The sequence below is a fragment of the Populus trichocarpa genome, chromosome 2 (assembly GCF_000002775.5).
Source record: "Populus trichocarpa isolate Nisqually-1 chromosome 2, P.trichocarpa_v4.1, whole genome shotgun sequence".
Lineage (NCBI taxonomy): Eukaryota > Viridiplantae > Streptophyta > Magnoliopsida > Malpighiales > Salicaceae > Populus > Populus trichocarpa.
This window is the reverse complement of record NC_037286.2, coordinates 6143902-6165167: the sequence shown is the minus strand read 5'-3', so window position 1 is coordinate 6165167 and position 21266 is coordinate 6143902. Positions and strand designations below refer to the sequence as shown.

Below are 21266 nucleotides of genomic sequence, written 5' to 3'. Positions count from 1 at the left end.
TCTTTTAATTTTTTTAAAAAAAAATTATCATATGACGTGTCGTCTAAAATGGTAAAGGATGCATCGTTTTTGGCTTAACATCAATCATCTTAGATGATCAAAAAAGTCAAACCTTTGACTTTTTGGTCCAAAAACACTTTAAACGCCTAAATAAACCAGTATACTAGCTTAAATTAGAAAAAAAAAGATTTAAAGGTAAAAAAAAAAAGTTTAAACCCAAAAAACTTATTGAGATCATACTTATCATCTCTTGCAAGATTAAGTCCAAACAACACCTTCATCGTAATTTATTTTATCGAATGAAATTTACTGACACCAAAATTAATTATTTTTATGATTGGAATCGGTATTAACCAATGTTTTTCTCTCTTTTCAATCGAAATACGATAATTTTTTTTTAATTTAGAAATTAAAAAATAAAATATTAGATCAAAAATGAATTACCAAAAACAAAATGAATTAAAAAGTTTTAATTAGAAAGTACAAAAAACCAAACCCAACTTTTCACGCTAACTTTCAAAACACCACCCATTTTTCCTGTTTTTTTTTTTTTTTTACTTTAATCTCAAGTCTTTTAATCTCATCTCTTCTTTAACAGATTACAAGCAAATGACCACTAATTTTGCAACTCGAGGATAAAAAAAAAACCAAAAAAAAAAAAAACTACTACAATCTACAGTAAATTACAAGAGAATGCACGCTATTTTTAACCACACTAAAAACACCAGATGGTTTAGTTTCTTTCTCATGGCAAATAAAACAAACTTGAGGGAGTGATGAACATAACGGGTTGAGCCGGCAAATAATGACATGGCCAAATGATGACGTGGTCCCAGAAGAGTGCCTCGTCAAACTCGAAGTGTCTTTAGGGCAAACTGAATCGTAACTGCCACTCTGGGGCCTGGATTACGTGTATGTGTATGAGGTTAAAACCTGAGCTTTCATTTTGATGATTTCTACGCTAAGTATATACGGGTCAGTCTCTGTCATTTGAGGGTAGGCCGCTAAGAGCGGAGATTTTGCTCTCATACCCCTCATCTGTTCCATTATTAATATGCTTACATGATTTTCTTCATTCATCTCACTTTTAACCGTCTGTCCATTTACAGTTTACATCAACTTGCCTGTCCCATTTGTTTGGACAAGTTGCTTGGTTTTGAATGCGATTAGAGATCGTTGCCTCGAGCAACTTAAAAATAAGATTGTGCATATCTATTACCTAGTCTAGATAATATTGGTCCAAAATTGAAGTTTTTTCAAGTTTGGAACATTTTAAAAGGTAAGAAAAAAAAAATGATAACAACCTAGAAAATAACTCTAGAACCCACTTATTAATGTTACATGTACATGCAAAAAAAAAAAATTCCATAAATTCAAGATATATAAACAAAAAGTTATTAAGTATTTGAAATAGTGGTTAATTAATATGTTCATGTGCTTGGACTTTTTCTTTTTAATCTAAGAAACTGCATGCTTATAGTAGAAATTCTAAATACCTGCAAAAACAGTCCCAATCAAAGGAACTAAAAAATTCTCTGATGATAAAGTTAGTATCTTTATAAAAAATATATTAAATAATTTAAAAGGGCCTTAAATTCCAGGAATAAAAATGTTTGTTTTTTAGTTTTAGGTTTATTAATGCTTTGAAATTTAAGTATTTTTATCTTAAGATATAAGAAATTGTAAATCTTTGTTTTGAAGGTCTCATGATGAATTATAAACCCATGAGTTTTGTCATTTTATGAAGAAAAGGGGTTGAAGTGTAACTTAATCTTTATGATATTTTGAGTTGCATTATGAACTTTATTACACTCATTTTATCCATATAAAAAATATTGTTATGGCTGATCATAAAAGACTTGAACACGTTTTAAGGTCTTGGTGGAACATATACTTGTTTAATTAAGCATATTTGTTGAGAAATAATTCATCTATGATTTTATATAAAAATCTATAGAATTGATGGTGTTTTATCTAACCATCTCCTAGGTCTAGCCATTACTAGATCCAGCATGTCCGAAGCTTGACACACTACCAAGTCTAACCGCGCTGCTAGATCTAGTGTTACCAGAGCTTGGCATATTACCAAGCCCAACATGCCAGACCCTATATATCTTTTTTGGAACATATTTATTTACTCAAAAATTTATATTTTTTTAATCTAATATTTTTTAATAAAAATATACCGATAAAAAATTTATTAGTCACCTTGCAGAAGCAAACTTCAAAGAAGTGTTTTTTATTTTCTTCCTCGTGTGTGGCACAAGTTTTCGCCCAAGAAATGATAAAAAAATTCTAGGTTGTCAAAATAAATAAGTCCTAGTTAATTTACTCGTATGGAAGTCATGATTTCATATTTCGAGACGCAACTAATCACGAGTGACCCACAGGAACAATTAATTAGTGTTGTTGCAAAATAAAAATAAAAAGAAAAAAGAAAATCCATCGAGCCATTAAGGATGAATATCGTATAATTCAAGGGCATCAGTGCAAAGTTCCACTTTCATTATTGAACAGTACTGCCTGATAAGACCCCAGAAATCTGTATATAAAACCAAACTAGCATAGAATCAACAGCCCAATAAATGGTCGATGATCTTAATTAAAGCTTTAAAGACAACCCTCACTGTCTCTTGTTTCAGCTCTTTCTCCTATCTAAAACCCCTTTTAAAATTAACACCCCAAGTTGATAGTTGATACACAATTACTCGTTAGTTCAGCTCAACCATGGCCATGGCTATAGATGGAACCAAATTTGAGCTCGACTTTTCCGGCTATAGCAGCACAACCACCACAGCCACCACAACCCCCACCATTTCCACCGAAAATGACCATGACCATGCCTGCAATTGGAACGACTGGTCTCCAATGGTCGACTGGGAGGCCTTATCTGGCCCCCACGATGACTTTCAAGACCTCATCGATTCCATGATGGATGATGGAGCATTAATGAATCAAAGTAGTCGCTTGACACCAGACACGAGCAACTCCATGTCCACAAGTGACACTGTGTTTGTCGATGAAGAAACAAGCTGCAGCAACGATTTCAAGGGTTTGCGGTTAGTTCATCTATTGATAGCTGCGGCCGAGGCACTTACTGGTCTAAACAAGAACAGTGATCTGGCTCGGGTGATATTGGTTCGGCTCAAGGAGTTGGTGTCCCCAAATGATGGAACCAACATGGAAAGATTAGCTGCTTATTTCACTGATGCCTTGCAAGGTTTACTAGAAGGCACTGGTGGTATTCACAGCAATAAACATCATTCGGTAACCAACAATGGGCCTTATCATCATCACCATCGCGACGATCCTCAACAACATCGCCATCAAAATGATGCTCTTGCAGCCTTTCAGCTATTGCAAGACATGTCGCCTTATGTCAAGTTTGGGCATTTCACTGCCAATCAGGCAATTTTGGAAGCTGTAGCTGAAGATAGGAGGATTCATATTGTGGATTATGATATCATGGAAGGGATCCAATGGGCTTCTTTGATGCAAGCTTTAGTCTCCAGGAAGGATGGCCCACCAACCCCACACCTTAAGATCACAGCCATGTCAAGGGGTGGCAGTAGTCGGAGGTCTATTGGGACCGTCCAAGAAACGGGACGTCGTTTAGTGGCCTTTGCTGCATCAATCGGTCAACCCTTTTCTTTCCATCAGTGCAGGTTAGACTCCGATGAAACATTTAGACCATCTGCTTTGAAGTTAGTTAAAGGGGAGGCATTGGTTATGAATTGTATGTTACACCTTCCTCATTTTAGTTACCGGGCACCCGATTCTGTTGCTTCGTTTTTATCCGGAGCCAAGACATTGAACCCGAGATTAATAACCATGGTGGAGGAGGAGGTGGGGCCCATTGGGGATGGAGGGTTTGTGGGTCGGTTCATGGACTCATTGCACCACTACTCTGCCTTTTATGATTCGATGGAGGCGGGTTTTCCGATGCAGGGTCGGGCTCGGGCTTTAGTTGAAAGAGTGATTTTGGGGCCCAGGATTTCCGGGTCATTGGCTCGGATCTATAGGGCACGTGGAGAAGAGGTTTGCCCATGGTGGGAGTGGTTGGCTGCGCGGGGGTTTCAGCCAGTTAAAGTAAGCTTTGCCAATAATTGTCAAGCAAAGCTTTTGCTGGGAGTTTTTAATGATGGGTACAGGGTGGAGGAATTGGCTAGCAACAGGCTCGTCCTTGGTTGGAAATCTAGACGTTTACTATCAGCCTCTATTTGGACCTCTCCTTCTGACCCTGATTTGTAAATTTCTTTCTTTTTTCTTTTTGTTATTTGCTCTTTTGCTCCCCGATTTCCGGTTTCTTTTTTTGTACCTTCTCAGCGAAATTGAATTTGAAAGAGTACTGAGAAAAAGCTCTACGAATTTTTTAACTGTTTTATTTAAATTTATTTAATGTGTTAATTTTGAAAATATTAATTATTTGTTTTACTTGAGTTATAAATTAAATTAAGTAGAAATTAATCTGAATTAAATTGATTGATTTCATGGATTCAAATGTAATCTTGATAATTGGTAAAAATATAACTTAACTTTTGATAAAATTTCAAGATGATGATTTTTTTAATAAAAACTACTGAGACAATAACATATTGTATTGATCTCAGTTCCCTAGCGAACCGTGTCACATACTTCATTGAGTTTACTAATTTATTTTTTATAAAATATTTTTTTAATTATATGATAAAAGTATAAGGTAAAAAAATTAAACACCAACTTAAAAATAAAAACTTATTTGAAACAGTAATAATCTTATAAAAAAATCATGTAGTTTATTTATCAATCAATTTAATATTAAAGGGTAAAATTGAAAAAACCTATTAGAAATAACTAACGAATAAAACACCAACCTAATAGTATAATTATTAGATATGACCCAATGACATGATAAAAGCAGAAAAATTAAAAAAAATAGGGAGGAATTAAAAAAAAAATTACATGAAAACAAAATTAAAAAACCAAGATTTTTGAATTTTACAAAGTCACTTTTCAACTGCAAAAACAAAAGGAACAGGGTAGGAATTGCCTAACATGTCCTAGTTTCCTGGACTGTACATAAAATGTGGTACTAAAACATATGAAACACAGATAGCATGGAGACATTAATTGCGTTTAGTTTACGTAGGCAAGCACTCAAAGTCTGACCTAAAATTTCTTAACAGACGGAGGTGTGTTTTTGTGTCACGGTCGGATCATATTGATAAGGTCAGATTTTCCAACTCCAGCCAGGGAAATTAATTAATAGGCTAAGTGAACATAAGAACATGGACTGCATCAGCATTCAGCACTACTGCACGTAAAAAAATATTTTAAAGAATGGAATCTCGGGGTCCTTATGATAGAATAGACAATGAATCTCATCTCTTACTGGGTACATACGGGTGAATCTCATCTCTAACCAATTTTTTAATAACAAAGTTGAAAAACGCTATATAATATTTATATGATAAAAAGAAGAAGAAGAACTGGGCTGCATTAATTTTAATGGCTATCCCTTTGAATATCTGCTTATAATTAAAGATTGGACCAATTGTATGGCGCTTTGACTTCGATTATGAATGTTTAAATATAATTAATGCCGGTGCTTTCATCACCACCAGTTGGTCCCTCGACGGTGATGAGCAGCTTGCTTTGAGCTATTCTAATAATTTAATTGCAAAAGCAGTCCTTCATCCCTTCCCCCCTAGAAAACCTCAGGTTCAAACCTCTCACTTAAGATCGGCAATTAGCTACATATTTGATGAGTTTCATGTGTTCTTGGAGAATCCCGTGTTAGTAAAGAATGATAAATTTGAGGTTTTTATATAAAAAGATGGATCTACATGTATTAAGCTATGCAAATGGCAGCGAAGCTAGGTTCATTTGAGACAAGCAACAATTGTGATTTCATTGCGCTACTATTGTTTTCTTTTAATGGTTGAGCAGGTTCTGCACTCTCGTTCTTTCCTCCACTCTGTATGATTGAGTTAGAGAGTTAGGTCATAAGTTTGATGGCATTACGTACGCTCAAATTATTGATGTTCTCATCTGAGAGGGAGTTATGCTTGATATGGGTAAGGGACACGCGAAGAGGGCTACTGAGTTCCATATATAAGCGGATAAATCCCTCATCGGCGAAATGTTTAATTATATATTAAAAACAGACCCACGTCGTTCCAGCAACCTAGCTTTTTGTGGTTGAAGTGTTCCTGGGAAGTAAAATGAGTTATAACCTCAAGTTTGAATTTTATTTCCAATTATAATCATTAATCTCTCAAAAATAGTTTTTTCTTTCTGGGATTAGCTTAATTCTTGAGCTAATGTTCTTCTCGTATTAGTGTTTACGCTGCCCGTACTTCGCCATGAGGCCAAATAATGTTTTTAGTAAAAAATAATATTTAGATATTGGAGATGTGTTTAGAAAAAAAAAAGTGTAACGTGAGCATAGACCTGACTACTAGATTGAAGTGTTCCTGTGAAGTAAAATGAGTTATAACCTCAAGTTTAAATTTTATTTCCAATTATAATCATTAATCTCTCAAAAATAGTTCTTTTTTCTTAGGATTAGCTTAATTCTTGAGCTAATGTTCTTCTTATATTAGTGTTTACGCTGCACATGCTTCGCCACAGGGCCAAACAATTTTTTTAGGTACAAATAATGTTTAGAAAAAAAAGGTGTAACTTGATTATAAACCTGACTATTTGAATAAGCTTACTTTATTTTAATTAGATCAAAGAAATATAAAAAACAACAATTGATGGATCAATTTTAAAAATAAAAGTGATTAGAATAATGTGAGAAAAAAATATTTTTTCTTAAAATGAGACAAACAATATATTTCAATTTACAAACCATTAGATACAAAAGAACAAAATAGTATAATAAAATTACATAAAAAAAACTACTTATTATCAAACCGAGTTAGCATGACAAACTTGTAACTCTGGTAATCAGGGCCAAGCCAACCTGAGATATCCCGCTAAAGTCGTGGATTAGATAATGAGATTATAATAACCCTATAAAAAATAAAATAAAAATATAAAACCATTTAAAAAAACCCGCGCTAACTTTTTAAACTTGTTACCTAGGTCATTAGACCCGAATTATCATATCTGAAAAATTTATGAAGTTCAATTCCTAACCAATCAAATATTGAATGATGAAATTGAAAAAAAAAATTAATTATACAAAATGATTAAAAAATTAACCATTAAAATAATAAGGATCAAAACTAAAATAAAAAAATAAATTTTATATTTGATTGAACGGTGAAATTAAAAATGAATTTAGCAAAAGGATCCAGAAAAATAAAAAGAAAGATGATCAAAATTGACATAAAAATAAAAATATAATTTTGATTGAAGGATAAAATTAAAAAGACTAATAATTTTTACAAAATGACCAAGAAAAAAAATCAAAACAATGACGATTTAATTGGAAACATGATACCATTAATTTGGATTGAGTGATTAAATTAAAAATTAATAATTTTTTTACAAAATAGCTAAGGAAAGAAATTGAAAATTAAAAAAATAAGGATCAAATTGAAAAATATAATATTTAGTAAATTAAGATTAAATGATAAAATTAAAAACAAAAAAAATTTCTACAAAAAAAATAAAAATAAAATAAAATAAAAAGAATAAGGACTTGAATCCCATATTAGATTCATTGATTTTTGGATATCAATTACCTGAATATTACGGATTTAAGTCATATTGATATCCCATTTTTCTCTTGCCCCTCAATGTGAGCTGAAAATGGGTATAATCACTTTGATCCAATTCTTTTTCATCCATATAATGTAATTTTAATTTTATGAGGTGTAAAATTTATTTCTATAAAATTTAAGTTAGTCAAGTATAATTTTGGCAAGGTAAATTTTTAAGAGGGTAGTTTTGATCCAATTCATTACCTCGCAAACCCACTTTTTTGAAAGGTAAATTTGACATGCAGGAAATTTTAACCTCCAAAACAATTTATTTATTTTTTTATCTCTTTTTTGTCTTAAAATTCAAGTCAAGCAATTCTTTATTTCATTATCATCAGTCATTAGTAATAATTTAATTATTCATGACTCCTTTTTCTACTAACATTGAAATCATTTTTATAATAATTAGTTCGATAACAACTCACCTTATTTTTAAGCCTCGTATACTGTAAAACAATTCGAGACACAGTTTATTCCCATGTCTGCACGATAGATCTAAGTAAAGCTATTCGTCCAGCACATATATATATATATATATATATATATATATATATATATATATATATATATATAATAGCATCATGTTTCTTTTTCCCACGTAAATTCGTGATAGATCATTTTTGCTGCAACTATTGGTAATGTCTACCATTTTGACCTTTCGCTTATGTTTAACTTTCTGGTGTAATTGTATTTTAAAAAATATATATTTTTTTAGTTTTAAAATATATTTTTTTATATTTTAAAATTGGTTTGATATGTTATATAATAATTAATTTTTTTATATTTTAATTTTTTATACATTGATATAACAAATATTATTTTAATAAATTTAAGATAAAAAATATTTTCAAAAGTACGGTAGTACACTCGTGTAAATAGTAAAGATACCCTTCTTCTCTCAAGTGGCCGTCCATGCAGGACCATGGACGTGACCACCAATAGTGGATGCTTCTTTACTGCGGGCCGACCTTTTGACTGATAAACAACATTTGAGATTCGATCAAGAAACCAAGTGAAGCCACGTCTTACATCACCCCTCAGCACATAATATTATTTTTCTTTGTCATCCCTCCCCTTTTCTTCTTTTTTTTTGTTGGCTTGGTTTATTAAATTTCGTCAATAATTATTTTGGTCGGTTGCGAATTCGATATTATTACTTTTTTAGATTCGTCTTTTGTATTTCAATCCAACCTCATAATTTGTATCACGGCTTCTAAAAATTAGTTCGAGTTGGTTTCAATTTTTTTTTTTTTAATTTCATCTGTAATCACTAGGTTTATTAAAAATTAATATTTGTTTTTTTCATTTTTTTTTTATATAATTATCCTGATATCATATCCGAGTGATGGATATGGTGGGTTCACCAAGTTTAACTTGAATTTCTTTTCACTGTTTTTTTTTTATTTTTTATTTCACCCTTCAATATTAAGTTGATTTGAGAATCAAGTTTTATAATTTTATTTAGTCTGCTTTCCACATGGTTATCTTAGTCCTATGTTTAAGTTATAGATTTGGTTTGATATTCGCACAAGCCAGATGATAAAAAAATATTATGTTTGATTCATTCGAATGATGTATTTTTAAGAATTCACTCATGTATTGGCTTCGATAGACCCAAGTCAATTTCAATTTTGTTTTTTTAAATTTTTTTCTTTTCGATTTTGTCATTCATCATTTTATTTGTTGAGAATTAACATTCATGTTTTTTTATTTTTCTTTCAATGTAATTATCCCGTTTTCATTTAATTTTTAATTTTTTAGCAAATATGATCATTGAGATGTGTTGAAGAATATTGTAAAGATATATTTTTATAATATTGATAAGCGTTCATCCTCTGCATTGAATTGTTGTTGTTTTTTCCGCTTTATTTGTTGTCAATATCTTATTTTTTAACCATATTATTAAATTAACAGAGTTTATTAAACTCATTTAAGTCAATGACCAGAATCTCATAATTTTTTAAAAATATTTACATCGTCTTGATATTTTTTCTACAATGAAAAAAAAGACAGGTCCACGGCGTAACGCGAGCCACCTATCTAGTACATATACTAAAAAACATGATCTTGTATTATACACATAACATACTTGTAGATTTTTCCAATATTTTTACTATATCAGGTACTGTAGCGATGACAAAACTATAATTTTTAGGGTTGTTTTTAGAAAAAAGTTTTTCTTAATTTTTTTCTTTATGCTTGGTTTATTTATTATTTTAATACTTCGTGTAATTATTACTATTTTTTTATTTTTATTTTTTTGTAATAACTTTTTAGCTTTTCTTTTAATATTATTTAAATATATTTTTAATTCAAAAATATTTTTATATAGATATTATGTAACCCCGTTACCAAAACCAAACACATGGAAGTCCTGGCTGCTGATATCTTGATTACCGATGCAAAATGTGATAGAATACGTATAAATACTTACATTTGATACATAGTTCAAATAATACCGAAGTATATCATCTTCATTTAAAAAATAAATAAATCGGAAGCTAATATTTGTATTGATATCAACTTTTTATTTTTAAGATTTTCTCCATATAATCATATTTCCAAAACGACGGGAATAAAATCCTTCAAATTGTTATTTTCTAAAGATTTTCTCTATGCAATCATATTTCCGTGAAGACGGGAATAAAATCCTTCAAATTGTTATACCACGTGACCTAGCACAAGTTGACATGTGTGTTTATGATTAATACATGTATCAACCATGTGGTACAGATTATGGAAAGATTTGGCATTGTCTTTAATGAAGAGAATTAAACAAAAACAATTTTAAAAGTAGAGGATTAATATATTAAAAATAAAGACTAATATAAAATCAAAACTAGAATAACACATACATGCTCCTGAATAATAATAAAAAAACAACACAGCAAAATGGAGTTCCCCGGCTGACACACAGGAGCATCTTTAATCTTTAATTCCACATTCTTACAGTGTTCCCCAGTTATGTCCTGGACTGAGGGGATGTTGGTGGTTGGCATAGTATTTTTATTTTATTTTTTAACTTGCTTGAAATTATGGTAATAGTTAATTTTTAAAGTAATTTTTTTTAGAAATACATGAATATAATATGTTTTTGTAAAATTATTTTTGATATCAGTATATTAAAGTAATATGAAAACACTGAAAAAAAATTAATTAAAAAAATTTATTTTTAAAAATATTTTTAAAATACAAAAATAACCTTGAAAGATCCGTTGGAATGTGCCACCCACAATTCACAAACAACCTATGAACGTTGTTGCTCATCAAAATTTAATTAATGAAGGCAATGCTCTTGTTTATATATCCAATTTGCATCAAGTTGATGCTTTTCAAAATATTGAAAGAGAGCAATTGGGCGAAGCATGTGAGGTGAGGAAGAGGTATCCAATTTTCATTCTGTTGGGATGCTTGCTTGATATTATAAAGAGAACTGAACGCAAGATCATCACTCATGATTTTTTTCCGCTCCACGTACCTTTGAAAATTGAAAAATCACAACGACCCTCCAGATTAGTGTAGTGTGGTACTGTGATATTGATTAATTTTTAAAGTGTATTTTATTGAAAAATATATTAAGATATTTTTTAAAAAAAATAAAAAATATAAATAAAAAATTAATTTTTTTAACAAACAATATCTGTGACGCAATACCAAACGCTTCATGCCAGCTCAAAAAATGTGATCTTCAATGTATCCTCCAGACCTAACTCTTCATCTTTTCTGGATCCTCACTAACAATTTGTTCACTCAATTTGCAAACTAAATTGCTTGTTTTTTTTATGGAACACCCCTAAAGACTTCCACATGTTTAGACTTGTTTTATTTTTTTAAAAAAATAATTTTTTTTGTTTCAAATTAATATTTTCTTAATGTGTTTAAAATATTTTAATATATTAATGTTAATTTTTTTTAAAAAATATCATTTCAATATATTAAAAAAAAATACTTTAAAAAAAAACAATTACTAAAATATCATATAAGCTCTAAATCATTTACAAACATTATCTTCTTTCTTTTCCACCTGATGAAAAATTCACACCATTATTTTTACTATTATTAAAACCAATTGATTTGGTGAATTGGTTCGAGCATCTTGTAATTTAAACTAGATTTTAATTTGAACTAAAAAATAAAATTTAAAAAATCAATGTAAAAGAATTTTTTAAAAGTTAATAAAATGATATTATTTTGATAAAAAAATTCAAGCTAATTTTCAAGTTAAATCCGGATTAGGTATAACAAGCATGATGAATCCACATCAGAAATCACGACTCGAAATTGCCAAAGTACACGATAAACAGTTTAAAATACTAAAGCATTTTCAATATTTAATTTCCCAAATTCAAAAACCAATAATAAAAAACCCCAAACCTGAGATCAGAAATCCAAAGCCCCAACTGATCAGTAATAAATTATCTTTTTTTAACTAAATAAAAAGAATCAAATTCACAAACCAAAAACCCTAAATTCCATATCCGGATTCAAATTATCCAGGATCTGCTCCTATTGTTAGCCGTGACGACATTGTGGTGGTAATGGAGGTAGCAGAGGCTGGCAACAGAGCAAAGGGCAACAGAGCAAAGTGGCGGTGCAAGAAAAGCCCTCTCAAGAAAAGAAAAGATAAGGAGGGGCAGAATGAAAAATGCCCACACGCCAGGCAATAGCCCCGTAAGAATTCAGAAGCTGATGCTAAAGTTGCATTTAAAAAAAAAAAAAAAAAAAGCATGAAAGTGCTCCAGCAATCAATACCCAGTTATTGTAGTAGGAATCATGATGGATTTCACTTTATTTTTATCCTATGGTTTAATGGGGTGATAAAGTTCATATTACTGTAGCAATTCCCAGCTCTTGAGGTGGTGGGATTTGTAATCGTCGACTTTTTAACGAATTGAATTCCATTTCTTTATCTCATTTGTTTAATCCAAACATGATGATAATTGAATTCAATTTTAAGTCTTTAAACAATTTAATTCAATCCTTAATATTCTAAATGAGCTACTAGTAAGAGATGCTTGCGATGAGATGCTTTTTTTAAATAAATTTTTGTTTGGAAATAAATTAATATTTTTTTAGATTTTTGATATCATCGCATCAAAATAATAAAAAAATACTAAAAAAATTAATATTTTTTTTAATAAAAAATCTTCAACCATACCTTTAAAGATTTCAAGACAGGGAATCATTTTTTCATGAACCGTGGAATCTGTTCCTTATTTTCTGTAGGAGCACGACCAAACAGGGAGATTAATTTGCAGTTAATCAGTTGCAAACTGGAAAGGTGAGAATAGAAGACAACCCTACGTTAGGCGTTAAGTAGTGAAGTAGCAGGAGTATAATTTACTAATTTAGAAAGACTGGACCCAAAATGTTTCAAAGATGGCTCGCTAGTCTGAAACTAAGCTGGCCTTTTCATTGAGGCCCACATAATTCCTAATTGGGCCACACCCAGATTCCAGAGGCCTGACAACTTTAGGCAATCCTCCTGAGTTCCTGGACTTCCATGCTCAGGTAAACCCGGATGTTTTTTCTTTCACAAAGCTGTAAATTTAAAAAATAAAAAAAATGATTTATAAAATGATTTTTTAAAGTTTTTTATTTTAAAATATATTAAAATAATATTTTTTTATTTTTAAGATTTATTTTTAATATCAACCTATCAAATCAATCCAAAAAAAACTTAAAAAACAAATTTCAAGATTTTTCAAAACATTGTTAGAACACATTCTCAAGTAATCACATCCTTGCCAAAATTTAAAACCAAGCATAATTTTCATCTATCTGGGAAAGAAGTAAGGACTGTGCAGTCATACGTGAATGATATAGGTTATCATTAAAATATCGATTTAATTAGTTATTATGAAAAACATTGCGATCGACATGAAAATGCATGCGTAATTCAGCAGTATTTCGAACTGAATATTACAATGTCAAACAATATTATTTTGTATTTAGTAAGCATGGATGGGATTTGACATGTCTCTTGACGAAATACTGCACTATGCCGTTTCAAAGCGGCAGTAATGGCATGGGTTAAGCCACCTTTTATTTATAAATAAATACTGCATCTTAGTGGTTTTTTGGTATAACAGTACCTTGCCCAAAAAATCCTTGGTCAGAGGTAGCAGCCCCTTTGACGGTACTGGAGTTTTTGATGTTGTGTAGTGATGCGGAGTCAATGTATCTGGACGCCTTGTGAGGTGCTCACGCCACTGAGCTTTAAACCCTCAACATTCTTCACCTTTTCATTTTCAAAGCAATTGCTTCTACCTGACAAAAGTATTGCCGCTATTAGCTCTACAAGGAGAGGAATCTCTTCTTACCCTTCTCTCATGGCCTCCTCACCTTCCCTCAAAGATGCAGTTTCCACTCAAAACGAGTCAACCCAGAAGACCCAACAGCCGTTACAAGTAATCCGATTCCTCTTTTTTTATTAATATTTTCTTAGCTAATTCATGCGCGCATAGCATATTCTTCGTATGGGTTTTGTTCCTTTTTTTTTTTGTGATCAACTCTATTTTCGTTGTGGTTTTGCTTAATTCCTCAGAACCAGGACCAAAACCATTTTGTGATCTGTCGATCCATTGTCCAATTTTGTATCTCTGTGAAGATTATTTTGTTAATTTTTTTTAGCTTCATTTTCCAATCAAATGATTTGCCTGGGTAATGGTTAATGTTTGAGGAGCATAAAAAAAGAGAACTTTTTAGCTAGGGCAATTAGTGGGTTGCTATTGTTGGAAAGCTTTGACAATTAGATTTGTCGTGCTCTTGATTCCCAAAGCAAAGTTGGTGAGAAGTCTTGAGTCTCTGGTTTTGTTGTTTATAATGTAAGCCTGAATGTGATATGCTGGAGTTAATTGTTTTGGTCGGAGCTGAAATAGAGTTAGTATTGTGGTAAACTAATGAAAACACTCTGGTTGTTCACCGGGCTTCCTTGAAAACTCGATCACAACTTGTATAGTGGTAATACATGGCATGAAATGTACTGCTTGATTTTTCTCGAACCCCATGAATATTTGGTCAAGCACGATGGATTCCTTCAGCTTAAGTCAATCCACTATATGAAGCAATACTTTCGTTCTGTCATGTCTTGATGAATAGTTCCATATCAAATTAATCAATGACATGCCTTGGAAATGGAATCTTTGTTTTTGGAGTCCCTGTTTTCCTTCTAATATTTTGGCCTCCTTAGCAGGTTGCAAAGCGTCTGGAGAAGTTCAAAACCACAATATTCACACAGATGAGTTCACTTGCCATCAAACATGGAGCGATAAATCTGGGCCAAGGCTTTCCCAATTTTGATGGTCCTGAGTTTGTCAAAGAAGCAGCCATCCAAGCTATTAAAGATGGGAAGAATCAATATGCTCGTGGATATGGGGTTCCAGATTTCAGCTCTGCCATTGCTGAGCGATTCAAGAAAGATACCGGGCTTGTGGTTGACCCTGAGAAAGAAATTACTGTTACATCTGGGTGCACCGAAGCTATAGCTGCAACTATGCTAGGCTTGATAAATCCTGGCGATGAAGTAATCCTCTTTGCTCCTTTCTATGATTCATATGAAGCCACATTATCAATGGCCGGTGCAAAAATAAAATGTATCACATTGCACCCACCAGATTTTGCTGTTCCCATAGATGAGCTTAAATCAGCAATCACACAGGATACTCGTGCAGTTCTCATCAACACTCCACATAACCCAACTGGAAAGATGTTTTCTAGGGAGGAGCTTAGTACTATTGCATCGCTTTGCATTGAGAATGATGTGCTGGTTTTCACTGATGAAGTTTATGATAAATTGGCTTTTGAATTGGATCATATATCAATGGCCTCTCTTCCAGGAATGTATGAACGGACTGTGACTTTGAATTCCTTAGGGAAGACATTCTCCTTGACAGGCTGGAAGATTGGCTGGGCAATAGCACCTCCTCACTTGACATGGGGAGTGCGACAGGCACACTCTTTCCTTACTTTCGCCACCTCCACTCCTATGCAGTGGGCAGCTGCAGTTGCTCTCAGAGCCCCAGAATCCTACTTTGTTGAGCTAAAGAGGGATTATATGGCAAAGAAGGAAATATTGGTTGAGGGGTTGAAGGCTGTTGGTTTCAAAGTATTTCCATCAAGTGGTACTTACTTTGTTGTTGTTGATCACACCCCTTTCGGCCTGGAAAATGATATTGCATTTTGTGAGTATCTGATCAAGGAAGTCGGGGTTGTGGCAATTCCAACAAGTGTATTTTACTTGAACCCGGAAGATGGAAAGAATTTGGTGAGATTCACCTTCTGCAAAGATGAAGGAACTTTGAGGGCTGCAGTTGATAGGATGAAGGAGAAGCTGAAGAGAAAATGAACCCATTCGTGTGGGAATAGTATTCTGAACTTTTGATATTTCAATGATCCATATTCATGTTGGAGGTCAGGGTTATTAGAATAATAGAAGGCATCTTCTCCCAGAATCTTTTGATATTTATCAATTTTATTATTGGTTCTTATTCTTGTGTTTAATGTTTGTGTAATTTGTATCAGTATGCGGTTTTAGAGAACTTTGGATAAATGATTGATTTCCTATGAAAACGGAATTCTTGTAACCTTAGGCACACAACGCTGAAAGGCTTGGCGTTTTAGGGCAAATTACTTGCCTCTCTAAATACATTAAAATAATATATTTTTTTTTATTTTTAACAGATATTTTTGTTTCACAGTCCGTACTGATTATATTGGTCGTTTCACAATTCAGCTGATTGGGTTTTTCTTCATGAATCTTTTCATGTTTGTGCTGGCCATTCCTTGTCACCACAGGACTTTAAAAGAAAACAACATTGGTTTCATAGTCATTTATGGACTCGCCTTTTTTTTGCAAATTTTGAGCCTAATAGCACTACATTTATAGAACCAGCGGAGATTTTCCCTGAAAGATACAGGTCAACTTGCCATGGAATATCAGCAGTTGCTGGGAAGGCTGGCGCAATGATAGGGGCTTTTGGGTTCTGGTATGCAGCATAAAATCAGGGCAAGTCCATGGTTGATCCAGGGTATCCAACTGGTATTGGGATGAAAAATGCACTAATAGTGCTCGGCGTGATTAATGTGTTTGGCTTTCTGTTAACATTTTTGGTTCCTGGGCCAAAAGGAAGATGTTTAGAGGAGATTTCAGGGGAGAAGGAAGAAGTTGACCAAGCACACCCCGCTGGAGCTGAAGCTGTCTAGCGGTTTTGTTTAGTTTACCTTTTCATTCTAGGTTACTATATGCTGTACCAAGATTTTAAGAGTTTTTCTTGATCCTATTATTTAAACTGATATACTCATTCTGCATACATTTTGTCTTGATTGTCTGTTGCTCGTTTGTAGCGATACTTATTTGTTCTATGCAATACATTTTTTTTGCAAAATCGGATCTAGGCATCTCGACATGTGATACTTCAGACAGAGATGTTTTTTTTTCCCGCCACTGAAAGCTTAGGAAAACCTAAAATGTGCTTGGCTAGACTGGTGAAGTTTGTGACATGACTGCTTATTTAGTGCTCTGCTTAGATCATTTCGACTGAAGAAGGGGTATGGCTGCTTTGCTAGAGCAGCAAAATCAGTGGTTAGTTCAAATCCTCATGCATCTAATTAGATGCAAGAATTTAGAATCAAGCTGGATAAAGATGGCATCTATGCATGGTGATTGAGCAATCAAAAAACACTGCTGAGGGCTACCAGATAGTGGATTTCAGTGCAGCATTTCAGATGGGAAAAAATCTACTTATGAAATCCATCCCATGATTAATTAGCATTGTTATAAACAAGAACTGAAGTCTGATGAAATCTGCAGGTACATGCATCTCCAAATCCTATTATTTCTTTTCTTCTAGAAGCTTAAACTTCTCAATCATGTTAGGATAATGTCCAGTTCATCAAGTGATGTTTGGATCAGTGGCTACTTGGGGTGCTTCACTTGCTACATAACAGAATCATTGATGGTGTGCCTAGACTCTGGAACATATTTTCCATAGTAAATTGAAGCTAAGGTAACACTGCTGGAAGCACTGTTTCTTACAGAAAAAATCGAGACTTGAGAGTCTTGTGAATTGAATTTTTGGTGTCATTTCAGAATACTGAACATTAAATATCACTCTCATTGCAGGCTTTACCAAACAATATTCTAACAGAGGGTATACAGCCACAAGCTAGAAGATCAAATGATATAACACGATAAAGAAAAAGAAAGGCTAAGAGCAAAGCAATTACCGCCTAGAGAAAAAAGAAGAAGGCAAAAGCATGTGCGCATGTAACTTAGAGAGCCCAAGAACATTTCGATTCTTAGAACCTAGTGGGAAAACATTACGTTAGTAAATCAAAACACTGATGGGGTGATAGCAATGGGTGAACGAACAGTGTCCAGTTTCGAGTAGGCAAGCTTTTGTGGGAAGAATCCAAAAACATACCATTCAAACACTAATGTTTACAAGAGTCCAAGAAATACGAAATGGCTGGTAAATATTCCACTCGTGTATGGCTGCTTTTTAGACTGTGAACTACCATGGAAAGTTGTCTGGTTGATATACATAAAATAACCTCTTCATGTAAAAGGCGAAAAGCATCGATCGTTCACTTAGATTCATAATGACGAGCAGATTTTATAACGCTCTCCATGTGAATCTTTTCTATTGTCGTGCCTGCAATTTTTGACAACTAATTTTACTTGTCTCCAACAAAGATACAGCGCAGAAACTAGCGATGTTCAGTGTACCTATAGAAGGAAGCTTGATAATATTATTATTATAAATGTACCTTGAAGACGTTACCAATGGAATATTCAGTGAGCTCTTAATTTCTAATCCGAGATTTCATATACATAACGAAAAGAAAAGAAAAGAAAACAGGAAATGGGTTAGCGAGCATTGATTAGGCATTCTATATCACAAGAACGTTATTAGCGTATGTCGTGTTCAGTGGTGAATTTTATATATATATATATATATATATATATATATATATATATATATATAAAAACCTAAAGGATGTCAGGTATAAACTGTGGCATAAGAAACAAAGCATGTGGATTGTAACAATGTATTTATGTTTTTGTCCTTGTTTACAAAATATAATGGCCTAACTGATGAAGGGTGAGGTAGTTTTTTCAAAGGAAACATTGTTCATTGTCTTTTCAATTGGTTAATATACTTATTTTTAGCACCATAAAATAATTTTATCACTCTTAAAAGCAAAAATATATATAATTTTTGTCTGAATGTTTTTTTGTCTTTTCAATTGTTTTTGCATAGTCAAATATTCTTAAAAACATAAAAGTATTAAACCTGCAAAGAGGAGTTTTTATATTTTTTTATATTTTTAGCATGGTATAAAGACATATTTACCCTTATAATTAAAAAAAAGAAAGGATAATGTTAAAGGACATTTTTATCTTTTCATTATGATATATTTGTAATGTTGAATTGCTGCTTGGTAATTTAACAAATATTAAGTTTAATAAAAAAAATTGTCAAATATTGCACGTGTCTTCTTGTGAATGCCCCTCATGTTTTTTTTTTGGCGGTGTGTGAAGGGTTGTCTGGTGACCATATGCTGGCTTATGCGATATCATTTTAGGATCCATTTAGGAGTTTAATAAAAGTTGTTTTTCAAAATGTTTTTCGCTCAAAAAAATATTAAAATAATTTTTTTATTTTTTTAAATTTAATTTTGACATCAGCACATCAAAACATTTCAAAAATACAAAAAAATTAATTTGAAGCAAAAAAAAATCAAAAAAGTTCAAAGTCCTTAATCGTCTAGACAGTCCCTCCATTTTATAATGGCATGTGTGGTCATTAGGTCTTGGATTTTGTGCTTGTGACTTTTTTTTTCTTCTCTCCACTTCAAATTTCACACCTGGCCCTTCAAGATTTCATGGTAACCCTTTAATTGTTTTCTCTTTTAAATTTGATCTTTATTCTTTTAGTTTTTATTTGTTTTGTATGAAATTATTCATTGAATTTGAATTTTTTTTTCAATTTCATCATTTTTTATTTTTTCATGTGTTAGTTTTGGTCTTAATTCTTTTGATTGTTATTTATTTTATTTGTTATAGTTTTTAAAATTGAATTTGTTTTGTCAGATTTAATCCTTATTCTTTTGATTACTATTTTTTAACTTTGATAAAATTTTAAATTTATTTTTTTTCCTATTCAATCTTTCAATATAAAGTTGGTTGTGAATTGAATTTCTTTATTGAGCTCATATCTAAGATTTAACGAATTGCGAGTTTGGATAATTAACCTAGGTTTAAGAGATTCACTTGTTTTTTTAAGCTCGTGATTTTTTAGTTTTATCCTTCATTATTTATTTGATTTTAGATTGGGTTTAGTTATTTTTTTATTTATTTTTTATTTGATTTTTCACTAATTTTAAAAATAATCCTAATCACCTTGTCCTTCAATATTAAGTTGTTTGGTAATTGAACTTCATAGTTTTATTCAATTTATTTTTGCGGAGTTATCCTAGTTTAGCAAAAACGTTTGTCGTTATTAATTTTTTTATTTTCATTATATTTTTTATTTGTGTTATTATACTGATCAAACTTATTAAACTTGATCAAGTTAATAACTCATATCTTAAGGATTTTTTTTAAAAAAACACCTGTATTATCTTAACATCTCTTTTCACACTGAAAAAAAAAAAAGAAGTTGTCCCATGACAATCATTAGTCGAAGTCTAAATGAAATTTCTTCGGGATGAAAATGGGGTTCATAGCAATTTTCCTTGTCCGAGGTGGACTTCTAACATGATTTTTTGTAGGATTATTTTTATTAAATAAAATACATAAATTAAATAAAAAAATAAAATATTTTATATGTATCAAATAAAGTTAATTAACAAAATATTAGAAAAACAACACAAACTATTATTATTGTTGTAGTATAAATATATAAGCCCATGCAATGAAGGATGCCTTCCGTCTCCGTATTTGAATAGATAGAGTATTTTTATCTGTCTTTAGTAGGGGTGAAAAAAAAATAAAAAAATTGATTAAACTAAAAAAAAAATAACTAAAAAAATCAAACTGTAAAAAAAAATCGATTAAACCAATTAAAATTTTTAAAAAACTGACCGGTTCGGTTTAAATTTTATAAACCTGAAACCAACAAAACCAAACCGAACTCAAACTGGAAAAAAAACCGAGCCAAATCGGTTTGAACCGGTTTTTATCCTAAAAAACCGAACCTAACCGAAACTGATCAGTTTGAACCGGTTTCGGTTTTTCTTTTTAAAAAAATTAGTTTACTTATTTTTTTTTTAATAAAAACCGAACCGAACCGAAAATAATCAACTTTACCTTTAATTTTATAAAAAAATAAAATTCCCCCATACCTGTTTCTATCGTGATATATAGAAATAGATTTGCATAAAAGTGGATACCATTGTAATCCTTATGCCCGCGATGGAAAATAAAACAAAGAAATAGATCGCTTTTTATGCATTATTTTCTTCTTCTTTTCCACTAACTGTCTTACAAGATTTAAAAGTAGCATGATAAACATATTTAGGCTTGGTCTAGTAATTGTATACTTGATATATATATATATATATATA

General features: G+C 31.7%; 2 protein-coding genes across 3 annotated transcripts; both read left to right on the top strand.

The window, feature by feature from the left end:
- Nucleotides 1–2557: 2557 nt before the first annotated feature.
- LOC7463170 (protein NODULATION SIGNALING PATHWAY 2) lies at nt 2558–4376 on the top strand. The gene has a single exon (XM_002302213.4). It carries the CDS (start codon nt 2728–2730, stop codon nt 4249–4251), a length of 1524 nt encoding a protein of 507 aa, XP_002302249.1. The 5' UTR covers nt 2558–2727; the 3' UTR covers nt 4252–4376.
- Nucleotides 4377–13716: 9340 nt separating this feature from the next.
- Nucleotides 13717–16370, top strand: LOC7463169 (uncharacterized). Of its 2 annotated transcripts, none has more exons than XM_024596034.2 (2): nt 13717–14104; nt 14887–16370. In XM_024596034.2, the coding sequence occupies exons 1-2, from the start codon at nt 13862–13864 to the stop codon at nt 16039–16041; spliced, it is 1398 nt and encodes a 465-aa protein (XP_024451802.1). In that variant the 5' UTR covers nt 13717–13861; the 3' UTR covers nt 16042–16370. The 2 variants fall into 2 exon arrangements, with proteins under 2 accessions (XP_024451802.1, XP_002302248.2); XM_002302212.4 differs by having other exon boundaries at nt 13724–14104; nt 14890–16370.
- Nucleotides 16371–21266: the final 4896 nt, after the last annotated feature.